This window comes from Apostichopus japonicus, chromosome 4 (genome assembly GCF_037975245.1).
Source record: "Apostichopus japonicus isolate 1M-3 chromosome 4, ASM3797524v1, whole genome shotgun sequence".
In the NCBI taxonomy this organism is placed as follows: Eukaryota; Metazoa; Echinodermata; class Holothuroidea; order Aspidochirotida; family Stichopodidae; genus Apostichopus; species Apostichopus japonicus.
In genome coordinates, this window is record NC_092564.1 from 5651288 (window position 1) to 5667035 (window position 15748).

Below are 15748 nucleotides of genomic sequence, written 5' to 3' on the forward strand. Positions count from 1 at the left end.
TTTTGAGGCAAATTTGGGGATATTCCTGAGACTGTACATAATTCCAGGGACACATTTCATCCAGAGAAAGTACAAGAAATCTGTATTACTTTGCAGTAATCATACTGTGATAGTCTGCAGTAATCATACTGTGATAGTGTGCAGTAATCATACCGTATTAGTGTGCAGTAATCATACCGTGATAATCTGCAGTAATGATAATGTGATAGTGTGCAGTAATAATACTTAAATAGTCTGCAGTAATCATACCATAATAGTATGAAGCAATGATACCGTATTAGTTTGCAGTAATGATACTGTGAGAGTCTGCAGTAATCATAAAATAATAGTATGCAGTAATCATACTGTGATAGTCTGCAGTAATCACGCTGTGATACCGTGCCAAGCCATAATAATCCATAGGGGATATGTAACAGCCCGTAGTAAGCCGTAGTGGAACCGCATCAACCCGTAAGAGAGCCATAGTAAGCCATAGCTATCCGTAAGTTATCCGCACCTATACAGAGTAGACCTGAGAAGCTATCAGTATTAACAATCCTTATCAACCCGTAACAACTTCATAGTAACCCGTACTGGACCCTTATCAGCCCATAACAACCCGTTCTGGATATGTAGCTTCAACCAACATTCGCCTTTCCATGCTGCCGGATCAACTTGCACTACGGATCGTACCAAACCCTCGCTCGATCCGGGAAAGTGTGAAAGGGGCTTAGTTCATGCTATAGTACTCGGTACTACAATAGTTTGCAGTACCATGCCTGATATACATAGTCTGCATTTCTGTTACATGAGCTAGAATAGCCTGCAATATGCATTCTGTATTTGTCTGCATATACCCTTACTTACATAATCACACTGTAACTAAGTCAATAGTGCTGTTACGGTATGTCAGCAAAATGTGCAGCCTTCATAAATACTGTGGTCTCATGACATGGGACATATTTTGTGTGGCTATATGTACAGTAGTGTACGTACGGTAAAGGGCAATTTGTTCAAAATAAGCAGCTAGTGGATGTGACTTGGTGAAGTACAGTGGGTGTGTCCTTTGAATTGATGTTATTAATATGTTAAATTTGCCTTTCGACCTTACGTTACCAATGTCAGTCATGACATGAATGCAAGTTGTTTCATTCGTTATGAATTAATGCTTATTCACGAAATGGTTGAGCGTAAAATGTTATCTCAACTGCTCAATTCCAAACTTACAATTTTGACTTAAGATAAAGATTGGTGTCTTCTTTTGAACTGTCAGTAACAGAAACACAATTTTCAATGCATCCTGTAAATAAATTTTACTTGACCTGAGTAGATTACATCGTATGTATTTTAGTCGTATTCTAATTTATTTCCTCCCCACAGTTTTACAGACTGAAATAATTTTTGCCTTTTTATTGGCCCTCCCAAACTACAGATTCCGGCATGAATCAATAAAAAACAGCCCAGAATCGAAAAGATGACTATACCGCATACGTACATAAAGGAAATGACAGTTTTACAAGTACTGTGATTTCATAACAAATCGTTTGTCTCCTCTTAGCCTGCAATCTGTAATGACTTTTATACGACTCTGAGAGTGCTGTTAAATCATCTACGTGTTTAATACTGATGTTTACATATTTCCAGGCATTGTATATTCTCTATTATGATGCGGAGACCAAAGTGCTATTAGGAAGGTGAAATATAAATTATCTCTATTCTGTGGGGAATACTTCCTGCTTTTGAGGCCATCCTTATTGACATTTGCATCACATAATCTGTACTCAAACTGTTTTGGTTTTTTAAGGATAATATACTGTTGTAAGCAAAGGTCTATTGATATATGTACACTGTACTGTTGTTGTTAGTGTTGCATATATAGTAATAACATTCTTTAGTGTTTTCTCAATTAAAAGGGAATAATTTGTTCATTAATGCATATGGCAAAATGCTCAGTAAAAATGGGCAAAGTGCTCTACAAATTCACATCAAGATGTGAATTAGCTCTGGTACGCAGGCACCGTAGTATTTTAAAAGCGTTCTAGACAAAATTCAGAGCCTCCAATCCCTGCAGTCTAAAATTTGAACGCTAAATTTTTCCTTGAAGAAGAGAGAGAGAGGGGGGGGGGGGAGTGTGAGATGAAGTAATATCCCTTTTTTTCCCCCCCACACCTTTCCTCCTTGAATCCAAATTTGCCACATTGTTGATGCTGGAAGAATTTTTGTCAAGTAAATGGCTTTAGGTCATTTTCAGACCTAGTTTTACTACAAACCAGCAGACAGACAAGCTGTACAAAGAAAGGAAACTTAAACATTAGCTGTTAAATCTCGTTTACAGCCTGTCTAGGTGAAAATTGAATATAAACAAACAAATAATACTTGGAAACCTCATTTCATGTTTTTAGCATTCCTTTTGGCAGATGCTGTGTTGATCAGGCTTATAATTATGTACAACAGTTCTAGTAATGAAGCAAAATACAGTAATATTGAACAACTGTTTACTACAGTGTATGCATTCTGAGATGATGTGTTCTAGACATAACATGTGGAGAATGAGGGTTGGTGGGGATGGGATGGGGGTCGGTGAGGATGGGGTTTGGTGGGGGTGGGGTTGGTGGGGTGTAGTTTGGCTGGGTTTGTGGAGATGGTGGTGGGGGTTGGAATGGAGGTACAGTAGCAGGGAGTAATTTATCCGGTATGGCTTACCGACAATGCTTTATAATTTAGAGAAATGGCCAAATTTGTGTTCTTAGTTACACACTCCTAAATGTTTCAGGGAATAATGCTATGCAAAACAGTCAGACTGCTAATTTGTTTTTTTTTATTCAAAGTTTTGCACAGTCACCATACTATTTTATGTGAGATAAAGTTTAGAGCCTTCAGACTGCTACAGAACACACAATTTGAACACTAAATCATTCCCTGTGCTTTGGCAGTAAATGTTAGCCTGGCTTAGAGCCTCTAGGAAAATCAGTTTAAAAGAAATGGAGAGAGGTGGAGGAGAAATCTTGCTTGTCTCCTAAATATAACCTACTTACTTTTGAGCACTTTTATAAAGTTTGCATAAATCCCTTCAAAAATATTAGTTGCTCTGATTTAAAATATGCTGTTAACTGTACATTCTGTGTTTTTTTATATGGTCAGTAGATAACATATAGCGCTATATTACACAGGGGTACAGTACCCTAGTGGTACATCATGAATTGGACAGAGATGTCTCTAAAACTCTTGTGATTTAAACTATTTTATCACGGTAAATTTCAAACAAAAGATACGGATGCCATAGTGAGAATAGTTTCCAGAGTAGGAATTCATATTTAATCAATCACAGATTTTAAGATTTGCTGATTCGTTGCCGTTTAAGTGCATCATCATACAGTACTGTCTGTACATACAATACCATGTTATCGTATGCTACCCGTACCTTGCCGAGACAAAAGTTTGTTTCTCTCTGTATGAGTAATTAACGCCCTGTCGCACTCACTGCACAGTTAGTATTTAACTGTCACGTACTGACTGAGCCCAGTACAGACTTTGTTTCTCATTATTCTGTTCATGTGGCTTTTACTGTACATTTTAGGCTGCAATGTGTTCTGTAGCCTAATTATGCAATGCTTGAGGGGAAAACAATTTCTAAAGTGCAGGTGTTGATTAAGTATGATCAAGAAAAATGGTCTATCATTGTTTCAGAATCATTTTTTTTTGGCAGGTAGGCTGAAACCAAATGGCAAAGTCTACTGTTCATGTAAACATACTGTTCTCTACTGTACTGTAGAATCTTAAGGATGGAAAAAAGTGTTAGAATCACCATACTTACTGTATAGCGCACAAGGTTAAAAGTACTACTTGTACATAAAGTATACTGTAGTGCAGCCTAAGAAAAACACATTTACTTTTCTCCTCGCTTACCTGTCTCCCACAACCTTAGCACTCTTGAACTACCGTGCCTAGAATGAACTGGTAACCTTTTTTAATCTGTGCGCTCTCTATGACCGGCCCCTCTGGTCAATGCCCTTCTCATTCTACCACCCAAAGTGCCTACATCGTCTTTTATTGCTTTATTATACACAAACATGTATATTACGGATAAAATCTTGTCTTAATTTCTCGTTCTTTTCCTATCAAATTGTGCACTGTATGTACAGTATACACTTTATTGAGTCAGGTCCTCCATGTTCTTATGATGGAAAGCTATTGTACCGTCATTAACATGACTTTATATTTAAGTATTTCATTTATGCCTTACCTGTCCCCTCACAACAATTGCACTCTTGTCATCTTTGGTCATTGGTCACTTCCAGTCAACCAACCTCTTGTGTTGTTTTACTAGCCGAAGTGTCTAACCGAGACTGTCGAGCATGACAGAGAGTTCTCACAATCTCTGTCTCAATAATTGGTAAATCACCAAATCCTTTTCTAGTGGCTTCCTAAGTCCGCCATAGAACTGCTCATGAACCTTCTGATGTAAGTTTTTATTTTGTGGTCGGCATTTTTGTCAGGCTGATTGTTGCTGTTTTCATGCATCTACACTTGTGTGTGTGACCCAGTTCTGTGAGAATGGTCTGGTTGGTTGCTCCTTTCATCCCTTACCTATGTGACTTGTTGACCTTTTTCCTGTTTGTTTTTGTTTTTCGCTTTTGTTTTCATTTCTGTGGTTGTTTTAGCATTTGTTAAATTTAATAAGTTTTATAAAGTTGTTTTCAAATAGATCTCTCTCCACCTTTGTCGTTCAGAATTTTCTCGTACCTTGATGTTGTGAGTCTTTGCAGATGTGCCCAGGTATCAAGGGTGAGTTAAAAGTTATAAAATAAGAAAGTTGGTATTTGTTTGTAACTTTACATGTTGAACTTTACATAATGCTTCAAATTTCACTTAAGCTTAGTATTACAGCCAGAGAAGAATAACTCCAGAGAAGAATAAACTCCACAATACTTAAATACCTACTGCTGGATATTGTGTATATTTACTACCCTTCATTCCTCTCCTCTACACACCCACTACGATGTACCCTTGCCACAGAACTGGTAACATTCTCGTACAGTGCCCCTCCCCCCATGACCCTCTCTAAGGTCATCACCCTCTTTGGAATCTACAGTACTATTCAGAAGCCTGACAGACACATATTTTAGCATGACTTAAATATTTTGAGTCACGCCTGGTATTACATTCTCTGTAGATTTTCGAAACCAGAGTCAAATCAACTAATTACCCTTTCATCTACATACTATGCAGTATTTTGTTTTATACTATTTACTTAGCTCCTCGCTAATCTGTCTCCTCACAACCTTAGCACCTTGTTCTACCGTGCCTAGAATGTCCTGGTAACCTTTCAACACTGGGGTTAACCTCGAATATCTCAGCTTTCTTGTATTACTGTGTAAACCCAGAACTGTTGTAAATGGACCATCTGTCCACTTCCTTACATACATGCTACTGTATCATGAAACATAGTAGAATCAGGAATTTCGTATGTGAAAGAAGTATTTTTACAAGCGTGAAGTATTTGACATGTTCTCCTTCATACTGATGAAAGGATATATATATGATGAAACTTTGATGTATTATTTGTTATTTCAGACATGGAATGTGCTAGCCCTGGACGGCAGTAACTGGCAGAGGGTTAATTTATTTGATTTTCAAACAGATATCGAGGTATGGCGGTTTAATTCTTGTTTCAATTTCTTCTACTCCTGTCGTGCTGACCTACATACCCTCATTAATATGACATGTCAGAATATTACTGATTGTTAGATTATTCCATGACCGTTATCTGTTTTCAATTGAATGAACATTCATTCCAGGGATCATTTGGCCTTGTCCAATTAATTAATCTGCACAAGGAAAGCTGACTGTGATGTCGATATTAAACTCTTGCTTGATATTTCATTACAAAAGGCTTTTTACAATATGTGCAAATTTCTGCAAAAAAGTGAAAAGATGTATAGTTTGTTTTGTAAACAGAAATGAAGCATTTTATGATAAAACAAGATGTATAAATTGGTCAGTTTTTAAAAGAAAATGTGAATGCTGAGTTATTACATGCACTTTTGAAAGGAGCAATTCTGGATGTTTACCGTTGGATTCAAGTTCTTGGGAGAAGTAGCCAGTGTAGAATTGTTTATCTTTAGTGCGTGTGTGGGTGTGTGTGCGTGTGTTGATCATTCCTTCTGTCAGTATCCCCTTACTTACAAGATTGTTTCATCTATCATCAAAACCAAAAGTAAAGAAAGAATCATTCTTAAGACATGTTGACATTGGGAAGTTTCTCCATACAGCAAATAAGACCATATGACTCCACACAGAGACTATGTCACTGGGTATACATTAATCAAATTACCATTATGTCCTTCATAGTATCATGGATGGCTCCAAGCAGTGTGTATGGCATGTTCTTGTTTTCCTCCCATAAATAGAAGCACAGAATATCTTGCTGACTATTAGCAGGCAGTATATTGTACATTCATGTGTCAGAGTATAGGACTCAAGGAATATTTTAAGTGTGGTACAACATAATGTGATTTATACAGAATTATACCACTGCCATATATTGCAAGGACGTATGTACAGTAGCACATGTGGTACATAGAACTATGTAGTTGTTAGTTCTCTATGAAATATCGAGATCAGTAACCTCTCCACGTACAGTAGCACATGTGGTACATAGAACTATGTAGTTGTTAGTTCTCTATGAAATATCGAGATCAGTAACCTCGCCACAATGCTATGATTCAATCTGTAAACACAAAATTAGCTGACTCACTGTGCATCCATTGCAATAGAATATTGGTGGTATAAAGGTTTATAGTTTTAGAGTGTAAATGGTGTTTAATTATGGTTCTTTGTAAATAGTTTTTGTCATTGTCTTTATTTTTATTTCTCGTTATTCTTTCTTTCGTCGTTTTTATTGACAGGGTCCGGTCGTCGCGAACATCTCAAAAAGGTGTGGTGGTTTTCTCAAAGTGCTCAGTCTGAGAGGATGTAAAAGTGTCACGGACGATGCCTTAAAGTGAGTGGTAGTTCCCACTGAATGCAATAGTGATGAACAGATTAGCAGTTTGTATGTCTGCCTGTTGCGGTATCTGTCTGTCTGTAGGGGAGATCTGAAACATCAAACACTTTAACTTGTATACATCTGTCAAATCAGTACTGGGCAATATCGTATTTGACGTTTGCAAACCCATGAGCCAAATTGACTTGAATTACCAAAATAGTGAAGAAAATTATGGACACTATTTTTTTCCTGCTAATTCCATTTTCCCTTGCTGTGAATTAAACATTAATCCTTCAAAGTTAGACTTTGCACCTGTTTGGCTACTGCTATTAACAAGATGCTGTTATTGAATGGAAAACTATTTATGGTTGTGTAAGTTGGGACAGCTTTTTGGCAAAGCATATGTCCCCTCCTCATGGGGGCATTTGTTAATTCCATAAAGTAAAATTACATGCCAAAAGATGTTATCTGAAAGTGACATGTTTGTATGCTTCTCCATAAGCAGACAACATTTCTATCTTAATGTAGTCTGATATTCTTGTGTTGTGTTATGTTAAAAATAATAAAAATGTTATGACAATACTTTTTCTTTACTGTTATGATTTTACATTACTTAAAAAGCACTCTTAAACACAAACAACTTGCATTGGCCTATAGCCAACAGATATAAAAGAAGAAGAAGAAGATATTCTCGAAAATAGCTTGAAAAGCTTCTTTTTTTCTTTCTTTTTTTTGGGTGGCATATTCGCTTGAAACGATGTTCAGAGCAAGATAACTAATGCACAAGATAGGAGTTTGCTGATCATGTCTAAATCAATCGTTTTAATACTTCATGGTTCGGTAAACTCCACACAAATCAAGTGGCAGGTCGAAATTACCCATGTCTTGATTTTAGTTGTTGAAATGTTGCATGGAGTTAATCAATAACTCTCAAGTCATGGGAGTATAAAGTAGTGGAAAGGGTCACAGTGTATTTATGTTATTACTATATACAGAACATTGATAGCCAGACAGTATTGGTCCTTACCCACTCACTCATATGATAGAGGTCCTTGTGAAGAAAAGCTCCCCCAAACAGCTAAGAGAAATCTAGCTCTGTTTGGGAGAATCCTAATCTATATAAGTAGCTTCTGGGAGCTGTCAGTTTGTAAATCTGTGATGTCAAAGTTTTACAAGGTTCTGAAATCTTTACTTTCTCTGTGGTCTTCTTTTCATATTTTCAAGGTAAAACGTTCACAGTGTTGACGTAGAAACCATTGCCATCATGTTGAGAGGTTACATATATTAGATTCAGCATTTTGCAAAATTGTAATAAATAGAGAAAAATGTTAAACAATTGAAGCGCTTGTGGTTTGATGATATCAGATGTTGGACTTCATCAGTCTGAAGTTCTTGTGTTTGAAAGAACATTAAATCTGTCATATCTCCCAAAATTGAATAAGATTTTCTTAACGGTTTGGGGAAGTTGTTTATAACGATTACAGTCTATCACAGAGATTAATAAAGATGGTTAGGTTTGTGTCTCCTTTGATATCTTTACATGATTATTTTTTGTCTTCGTTCCAGAACCTTCGCTGAGAATTGTAGGAACATAGAAGAGCTGAATCTGGATGACTGTAAGAGTATCACGGACAGTACTGCAAACAGCCTCAGTAAATACAGCAAGAAACTAATGATATTAGATTTGGCGTCGTGCACAGCCATCAGTGACCAGACGCTAAAATCCATCAGGTATCCCAAACACTCTGTCTGAAGCATAAATATATTAGAGTCAGTAAATAGTTCAATGTTCGTACTAAGGCATGCTTGCACATGGTCGTCACACACCAGTGAGATTCATATCGCTTGCAGCTATGAAATGCCAATGTGTGAATAATTTGTTAAGGAACTAATATTAAACTGAAATCAAAAAAGGAGTTATTTTTGTTGGGTAGCTAGTCTGAGGCCAACATTGTCAACAGAGGTCATTGTCTAAAAATCTTGTAGACAGACCAAAGGTAAAGCTTGGGTAAAGATCATACTCAGTAGGTGTATCCGTCTTTTGAAGTACAAGAACTATAACCTTTTCACTGAAGGTCAAAGGTCATGTACCATCAGCACAGGTCAAAGTCTGACAACCATGTAAATGCAATAAAACTCCAGAAGTAGAACTTGTATCACGTTCAAACATGTGGCATGTAGATGTTTAGGTCGAAGGGTAGTTAGGTTAACGAAGGTGAAAGTCTTGAAGCTGTAAATAAACGAACTCATAAACTTCAGCATAGTTAAGCTTAATCCTTGGTTTGTATTTCCTCCTTGGTCAGCAAAGTTTGTATTAGTGCAAGTACCTTGCTGGTCATTTGAGGTCAGTACTCATTAACACAACAACAAAAAATCGGCAACGAATCAGTTAGCTAGTTGCCTATTTGGTTTAAGTTTAACACTCATGAATGTCTGGAAGTAATTGGAAGGGTCAGAACAACCCCAAAAGTTTAGCATTTGCAACATCTTGAAATGAAGAGGCAAATGCAAATAACCTCTGATAATATAACTGCATAGTACAAATGAATAAATGAAAGATTTTTTTGTCTCAATGCTGATATTTATATTTTTTGGTGTGTGTAGTCCTTGGCAAAGTGAACAATTTTGGTACCTTATTATAGATGCATGACTTGTAACATGCAAACATGAAGAGAAGGTTAATGGTACCATTTTTAGGATTTAGTTCAGATTGTTGATGTCACTGTACTACATGTATGTAAAAGTCACAAGGTATTCGTTACTTAAACTGAATTTCTTGCGTACTTTGCTATATACAGAAAATTTACTCAAAATTTGTTTCTCTTTAAAATGCAATGCAATCAAATTCACAGTTCGATCCATTTCTTGTCGACAGTACTTTATGTTTACTTTAAGTTTACTTTACGTTTACCTTACTTTACGTTTACCTTACATTTACCGTATGTTTATATTATGTTTACCGTACGTTTACTGTACGTTTACTTTACGTTTACCGTACGTTTACCATACGTTACTTTACATTTACCTTACGTTTAGTTTACAATTAGTTTACGTTTACCATACGTTTAGTTTACGTTTACTGTACGTTTACCGTACATTTACCGTATGTTTACTTAATGTTTTTTGCTCCACAGTGATGGTTGTCCATTGTTATCACAACTGAACATTTCCTGGTGCAACCAGATAAGTGATAACGGTGTGGAAGCTTTAGCTCGCGGATGCAAAGATCTGAAAGTACTACGATGTAAAGGCTGCGTAATGGTAAGCAGTTAAGCTTCAAAGAGCAGGTTAGCTTTTAAAATTGCACTTCCCAGCAAGACTCACTCCACGTGTGGTAATCCCAATGTCGGCGTAAATATTAGTCAGGACTTTGCAATCCTCTACGTCAGGCCTAGAATCACACAATGTTAGCCACTGCCAGTACTAAGAAAGTGAAATGGCAAAAAGTCAAGTTCTCACAGGCATTTTCCAGAGTGGCAACACACATCAGTACAGGCTTTTGAGAGCAGCCCAATATTATTTGCTGATTCTAAGCAAGTAATACAGGGCTTATGTTAGGTATGGAAACCATGCCGATTATCTTTGAGTGAAGATTGTTAACCAACTTACCATGTGTTGAAGCTCTTAATGTCTACCAGCAGAAAATTGCTGGCATTCAGACAGGATATAGCCCAAATGTCAATTACTGATAACCGGTGATTAATCTGAATCGAATCTGTGGATAATTCCTGGAAAATGGTATCAGATAAGAGCAAAAGGGGAAAAGAATATATTTATGAAAATTTGACATAAAGCCACCATTAGAGAAGTGTGTTTTCTGCTCATGATACTGAAATCCATGGCATTAGGGGTTCTAATGCAGAGCAAACATGGCCATCCCCTAGTGCCGCACTTAGCCTTGGACTGGTGAAAGAAAGGTCAGAGAAATTGCTAAGAATCTGTCAGCAATCTGATGCTGTTTGTTGAGACTATTTTCGGTAGTTTTGGGGTTTTGTGTTAGTTGGGGGAAAGGGGGTAGGGAGGCTGCTGGGAAGTGCCTGACAGCCACCTTGACCAATAGCAACTATGGCCATTCTTCCACAGTTGATAATCTATTTTACTTGATACATCATTTTGTTGATTATCATCTGTGGCCAGTAATAATTTCAAGTCACTAATGTGCACACAGTCCATACTTGTTAAACTTGTTTCATGTGAGAGTAATGTACCCTTAGTACGAGCGCGAAGGATACACGACAATTTCGTGATTTTGTACGAAAACCTGCGTATGACCATGCATAAATTTTATTTCTTACTGTTTCTTTAGAGTACTATGAACTCTAAAGGTAAATGGTTTCCTAGCAACAATGTTCCTTGTACTGACTGACTGTGTACTATCTTCATTGCATATCTCATAGCAGAGAGAGCCTTTGTCATAGACACTGCCTTTTTGATCCATTGAGAAGGTCTCATAATTTTCTCATCTAGGATCTAGGGCATATTTATTAATTAATTATTTAATTAATTAATTTGTTAACAAAACAGCCTGTAATTCCTGCAATTGGCAAAAGTGTGTATGTATATATTATCCTTCGTAATTCAACTGCTGAATGAATTATACAAGTGATAAGATTAGAATTGGCTACTGCAGCCTCCTGCTGCCTCTATTATAAGACATAAAAAACCATTTGTTTTATCATATTGAGGACTATTCATCTGTCCTTCTACCTCGTACTTTTGCAGACATGGCAATGCATTAATTTAAAAACAGGTTTGAGGGCATTTTATGACAAGTGTGCAAGTTATGCCATTGAGTATTAAAGCTTGTGGAGATATTTACTGAAGTCACAGCAAATCAGAATATAAAAGTTTAAAACATCTAAAAAAAATTTAAAACGTGTAGACGACAAAAGGGAACGATTAAAGCAAAGTTTGATTGATGTTCTTTCTGCAGATAACAGACGACAGCCTACTTCATTTAGGTTTACACAGCCCTAAATTAACCACTCTTAATTTACATAATTGTGTGGTAAGTACAATAAGCAATAAACATACATCTCGTTTCTTTTCCTTCTTTGTCTTTTTTGGGTTTTTTTAAATTCCAAATTCATCATGCGGATTCTTTCTTACATAGGACTGACTATACAGACCAACCGGGTTATTAACACAGGCTTAATTGTCTTAATTGGTAAAACCTTAAAGTTACGGTGACGAAAAAAAAAAATTGGGTTTGCTCATGTAGTAACTTTTACGTGAAAAATGTTGTGTACTGCGTTATAAAACTCCTGCATGAGCTGACCTATGAGAGGTTGATGCAGTATGATAATTAACACTCAAGCTGTGTCCGTAGTCACATTATGTAGTCATATTATGTGCAAAAGTCCTAGAAAAATGTCGGAAAATTACCCAAAAGGAGAGAAGAAATGGAAGTCAAAATCATGGCATATTTCTGCATTTGATAGGCTAAAATAACAACTTTGACAAGAATCTTCCACTCTGTCAGTACACTATGTCATGAACTTACCTTCAATTCTGTCACATCAAAGGCCAAAGTCAGGCTGATAAATATTATATATAAATATATATATATATATCTAAGAGATTCGTCCTATCAAATTGTGGGGAATGTCACCCCAATATTGGAATGTAAGAAGTTAGTGGAAGGACATTTTGTGATAAAACATCAAAGAATTGCCAACTGAATATTTCAGCGACCAGCCGCAAGTGTCGACAAGCTAAAGACAACCATGCATTGCAGGGTTTCATCGGTCTTCCATCTATTAAAGAACCACTTTGAACTGGCCGGGCACATCACAACTGTAAACATTCAGTAGACATGACATTTTGAGGGACGACATTTATCCTTGAAAAAGAAAAGAATGGAATGATGTGCTGTGATCTGCTGGAACTTTGATATCATCAGGTGCTATTTTGTTTCCGTCCATTTATTTCTGCAGAACATTAGCGATGATGGCATGCAGGATATGGCGAGAGGCTGTACAAACTTGAAATCACTGTGCTTGTCCGGGTGTCTGCACCTGACTGACAAATCTCTTATATCGCTTAGCAACTACTGCCATAGTCTAAGGTCAGATTTTCTGTACAACTTAAAAAGTAACTGTGCTGTGTGCTTTTGATATTTAAGCTTTGTCTGCTGATCATGTAACTCGTTAATCTGTTGCATTGGTCCCTCAACGGATCATTAAAGCAGGGTTTCCATTGAATGTTAAATTTGTTGATGAATCTAATCGAACTTCCAAAGTGTAATCGCGTCTATTGGTGATTAATCAATTACGACTATCAGCACTAATACAATACCATTAGATGTACCTATTGGCTGAGCCTAACTGTTTGTGAGATTTTGAGAGCATTGGTATCTTCATCAAGTGATTAGCTTAATTACTACCTTTTTGGGGGAGACTAAATGGGCTTTATAACATCGATAAGGAAAAATTCACAGCTATTTTGGTTACTTAACTGAAACATCGCTCAATCTGTTACCAAACGGGCGAGTTCTGTATGAAATCAGTTATGAAAGGCAACCTAATTGCCTCTGCATTTTACAAAGTAGGCTCACTGGTTAGTAAAATACTTTCCTTTGAGCCTAGGTTTACTGCAAGCTCTGCAGAGCGGTGACTAACAATGGTATTATTAAGTTAAACTTAATTAGTTGGAGGAGTTGGCTGTCATCCTACTTATGTTTCCATGGCAACAATTCAATACGACTGAAAAATATTATGAAGTCTAAGTTCTCTTCTCGGAGCGTATGTGTCATCATATGTAGGCTCGATCTTACGAGCGAAACCGCAAGGTATGTTGCAAATTTATTCTGCTTGGTTTGCAGATGGAAAAACAGTCAAATAAAGGTGGACGAAAGTAAGAGACATGGATATCATTATGAAGTCTGAATTTTCTTCATGAATGGTTTTTGGAAACGTAATCTTTCAGACTAGGCTTAGTGCAGACTGTTCGCATCATAGAACATCAAGTGTTATTATTAAGTTACATAGTCTGAAGAATGTGCTGCTCCTATTTAAGTTTCCATGGCAACTATCAAGTAAAGACAGTTTATTCTTACAAAGTCTGAATTGTGCTCCTCCAATTAGTCAAGGGTTAATAGAAGATTTTTTTAAATTTCAGTATAATAAAATTTGTGAAATGACAAAATTTGTGAAAATGATAAGTGGGTACAGCAGTCTGCAGACACACCTCAACACTGTTTACTATAATGTTTTAGGTCTCTATTTCGTAGGTCAATTTCTGTACTAATTTTCTAATTAGTTCTCATGACTGTGCTGGGGTCTTAATTTTCAAATTACCTTAATTTTCTTCTCCTGTATAATCCTTTACCAAGAGAGCTTACAGCAAGCATCACCTCAAAGATGTTTTATCTACAGTCAGTGATAATACTTGAAAACACAAAGGCAATTGCTTATAGCAGCTGGTTGCTTTTCGTCACTAAATTGATACAGCCCTAGTCCATTTTGTAACAGTTTAAGTAATGTTTTCTGTTGGAATAGCAGTCATAGCAGTGAACTCTTCCATGACGATGCCATGACCTATTAAGTCTCCCCCTCTCCCCCCCCCCCCAAACAAAAAGGTGGTATTTAAGTTAATCCCTTGATGAAGATACCATTGCACTCCTACATCTTACACACAGTTAGGCTCAGCCTAGGTATTACACCACTAACATCACGCAATAAACACAGAGGTCGCAGAATTTCTCACGTCATCAATGGAGAATGAAATGACATAATTTCCTTTGGTCAGTGGCAATAGTAACATGGAAACTTGGGCTTAGGGGACAGTTTTTGTGCTCCTTTAGCATATATGAGTGAGGCAGTTATGTGACACAAAAGAGTTACGTTGGGGAATGTAAGCTTATATTGATAGTGCTAGACATTACCGTGCATCACGATCAGTGTAACAGACATGCAGCATGCCATTGCGTGATGATAATGTAAACCATATTGTAAAAACTGAACTATGTACTTGAATCACAATTGAAAGTCTAATTCCTATTGTATGAGTTCCAAAATAAAGAAGTTGCCAAACCCATAGAATGGCACGTACTGAGACCTTATCTGTCAGCTTAACGAACTGAAATATTTTGATAACATTTTCACTGTTTTTAGCTAATCTCTTTTTTTTTCTTTGATTTCAGAACACTTGAAGTCTCTGGTTGTTGTCAGTTTTCTGATAGTGGATTCCAAGCCCTTGCCAGGGTTAGTTTCAGAATTTGAAAGCAATTCTTTGGCTCGCTTGTAATATATGTTTCATTATTGAGCTTCCTTGTTATATTTGCTGTTCTGTGACTCTCTCTTTGTCGGTTAGCTTCTGTCAGGTCAACTCTGTGCGAATGAAAATAGCCAGCTTCTGCGTATTGGTTGGTTTATTGTGCTGTTATGTGTCTGTATGTCTGTCTGTCTGGCTGTTTATCTGTCTCTTTGTCAGTTACTTATGGTCAACTCTCTATGGATGAAGACTACTGGCTTCTGTGTATGGATTGGTATATTTAGTGTGTGGCATATTTAATATAGACAAATTTAAAGTGTCAGGTTAAATTGGCAAGAATATTTTTATGAATATTCTTTGGGAAGGGTCAATAATCAGGACCCTATTTGGAGTGTCCATCTAGTGGGATGAACTATTATCCCTTAAAATATTAATCTATTTTTCAAGGATTTCCCTCTGCAGGGATGTTTTTCTCTGTGTGTAACTAATTTTTTTATTCTTTTTTCTTTGCAAATCCGTAAGACCTGCTCAGAGTTAAGAAAGATGGACCTTGAAGAGTGTGTGCTG

General features: G+C 36.8%; 1 protein-coding gene across 3 annotated transcripts in view; it reads left to right on the top strand.

Moving 5' to 3' along the window:
- The window catches only part of LOC139966259 (uncharacterized), a 42651-nt gene that overhangs the window by 13121 nt on the left and 13782 nt on the right, over positions 1-15748 (top strand). For all 3 annotated transcript variants that reach the window (XR_011792521.1, XR_011792520.1, XM_071969109.1), the window contains exons 3-11: positions 4710-4764; positions 5554-5628; positions 6888-6982; positions 8534-8698; positions 10102-10228; positions 11901-11975; positions 12904-13034; positions 15111-15171; positions 15704-15748. Coding sequence is in view for 1 of the 3 variants with exons in the window: in XM_071969109.1 (XP_071825210.1) it covers positions 4710-4764; positions 5554-5628; positions 6888-6982; positions 8534-8698; positions 10102-10228; positions 11901-11975; positions 12904-13034; positions 15111-15171; positions 15704-15748 (829 nt within the window). In the remaining 2 variants the exon portion in view is untranslated. The remainder of the gene's footprint in view (positions 1-4709; positions 4765-5553; positions 5629-6887; positions 6983-8533; positions 8699-10101; positions 10229-11900; positions 11976-12903; positions 13035-15110; positions 15172-15703) is intronic.